We start from the raw sequence: 2,057 nt of genomic DNA on the forward strand, positions 1-2,057 counted from the left end.
TCCAGCTTGCATTTCTGGAAGTGCTCTGTCAATATACTGCTGCAACCATTTTTGAATTATCTTCAGTAAGATTTTACTTGCATGTGATATTAATGATATTGTTTGATAACTTCCACATTCTGTGGGATCACCTTTCTTTAGAATAGGTACAAATATGGATCTTTTCCAGTCAGTTGGCCAAATGGCTGTCTTCCAAATCTCTTGGTATAGCCGAGTGAGTGCCTCCAGCGGGGCATCCGTTTGTTGAAACATCTCAATGGGTATTCTGTCAGTTCCTGGAGGCTTGTTTTTCACCACTTCCTTCAGTGCAGCCCGACTTCTTCCTTCAATACCATTGGCTCTTGATCATGTGCCACCTCCTGAAATGGATGAACATCGACCAATTTTTCTTGGTACAGTGACTCTGTGTATTCCTTCCATCTTCTTTTGATGTTTACTGCTTCATTCACTATTTTGCCCATAGAATCTTTCCATATTGCAACTCGAGCCTTAAATTTTTTCTTCGGTTCTTTCAGCTTGAAAAAATGCTGAGCATGTTCTTCCCTTTTGGTTTTCTAATTCCAGGTCTTTGCATATTTCATTATAATAATTGATTTTGTCGTCTTGAGCTGTTCTTTGAAATCTTCTGTTCAGCTCTTTTATCCTGTCGATTCTTCTATCTGCTTTAAAAACTGAAAAAAAAAAAAAAACAAACCCATTGTTGTCAAGTCGTATCTGACACACGGCGACCCCTCCTTGGGTTTCCGAGGCAGTATTACTACAGAAGTAGATTGCCCAACCTTTCTGAGGAGTGGCTGGTGAGTTTGAACTGCCAGCCGTCTGGTTAGCAGTCAAATGCCTTAGGTACTATGCTACCAGAGCTCCTATCTGCTTTAGCAACTCTCCATGCAAGGGCAAATTTCAGAGTCTTCTGACACCCACTTTGGTCTTTTCTTCTTTTCCTGTCTTTTTAATGACATTTTGCTTTCTTCATGGATGATGTTCTTGATGTCATCCCACAACTCCTCTGGTTTTTGGTCACTGGTGTTCAGTGCATCAAATCTATTCTTTAGATGGTCTCTAAATTCAGGAGGGACATATTCAAGGTCATGTTTTGGCTCTCGCGGACTTGTTTTAATCATCTCCAGTTTCAACCTGAACTTGCATATGAGTAGTTGATGGTCTGTTCCACAATCAGATCCTCACTTTGTTTTGGCTGAAGACACTGGGCTTTTTCATTGCCTTTTGACACAGATATAGTCAATCCGATTCTTGTGTACTCCCTCTGGCAAAGTCTAGTAGCTGCCAATTGTGTTGTTGAAAAAAGGTGTTTTCAGTGAATAAGTCATTGGTCTCACAAAATCCTATCGTGCAATCTCCTCACCAAACCAAACTCACTGTCGTCGAGTCGGCCCTGACTCATAGCGACCCCTTCTTGGGTTTCTGAGGTGGTAGCTCTATGGAAGTAGATTGCCTAATCTTCCTTCTGAGGAGTGGCTGGTGGGTTTGAACCACCTGTCTTCCGATTAGCAGTCACACGCCTCAGGCACTGCACCAGCACAGCTCCTATGAGATCTCCTCAATAATCTTAAACATTACGCGTGAGAACCCTAAGAAGACATTTTGAAGTCTTTTTCTTGGCACATTAGGAACACACAGTGGAGATGCTCTAAAGTACTTATTTTTAAATCATTAAACAGTCAGCAGCACATGAAACCAAGGAGTCTGTATTTATACCAAAGGTCCCTCGTTTCTTAAATGTTGTTGAAAGGGCACAAACAGGCCCCTTGTGGTGTTTTGTATTTTTTTTTAATGGGAGGATAATTTCCATTCCCCAGGTTCCTGAGGCCACAGAGAAGAGAGGATGGCATGGCAGGGGGTGTCATCTGCCAAGGGCATCACTCTCCGGGATTGATGTTGGCAGTCTGAGGGGGACGGTGACAGAAGCCGCAGGTAGAGTGAGAACTCACCAAGTGCTACAGATTGAATACCCCACAATATGTGTTGGGACCCTAAGTCCCACACCTGTGGATGTGATCCCACTGGGACAGGGCTTTCAGTTCAGGCAATGGCGCCAT

At 43.1% G+C, this 2,057-nt stretch overlaps 1 protein-coding gene across 1 annotated transcript in view; it reads right to left on the reverse strand.

Moving 5' to 3' along the window:
* The window catches only part of NPEPL1 (aminopeptidase like 1), a 35,397-nt gene extending 33,340 nt beyond the window's left edge, over nt 1-2,057 (reverse strand). Inside the window, exon 1 of the mRNA XM_007951497.2 lies at nt 2,003-2,057. Coding sequence (XP_007949688.2) covers nt 2,003-2,057 — 55 coding nt within the window. The remainder of the gene's footprint in view (nt 1-2,002) is intronic.

Source organism: Orycteropus afer, unplaced genomic scaffold (genome assembly GCF_000298275.1).
Source record: "Orycteropus afer afer isolate SDZICR_OR568_19922 unplaced genomic scaffold, OryAfe1.0 scaffold00295, whole genome shotgun sequence".
Classification (NCBI taxonomy): domain Eukaryota; kingdom Metazoa; phylum Chordata; class Mammalia; order Tubulidentata; family Orycteropodidae; genus Orycteropus; species Orycteropus afer.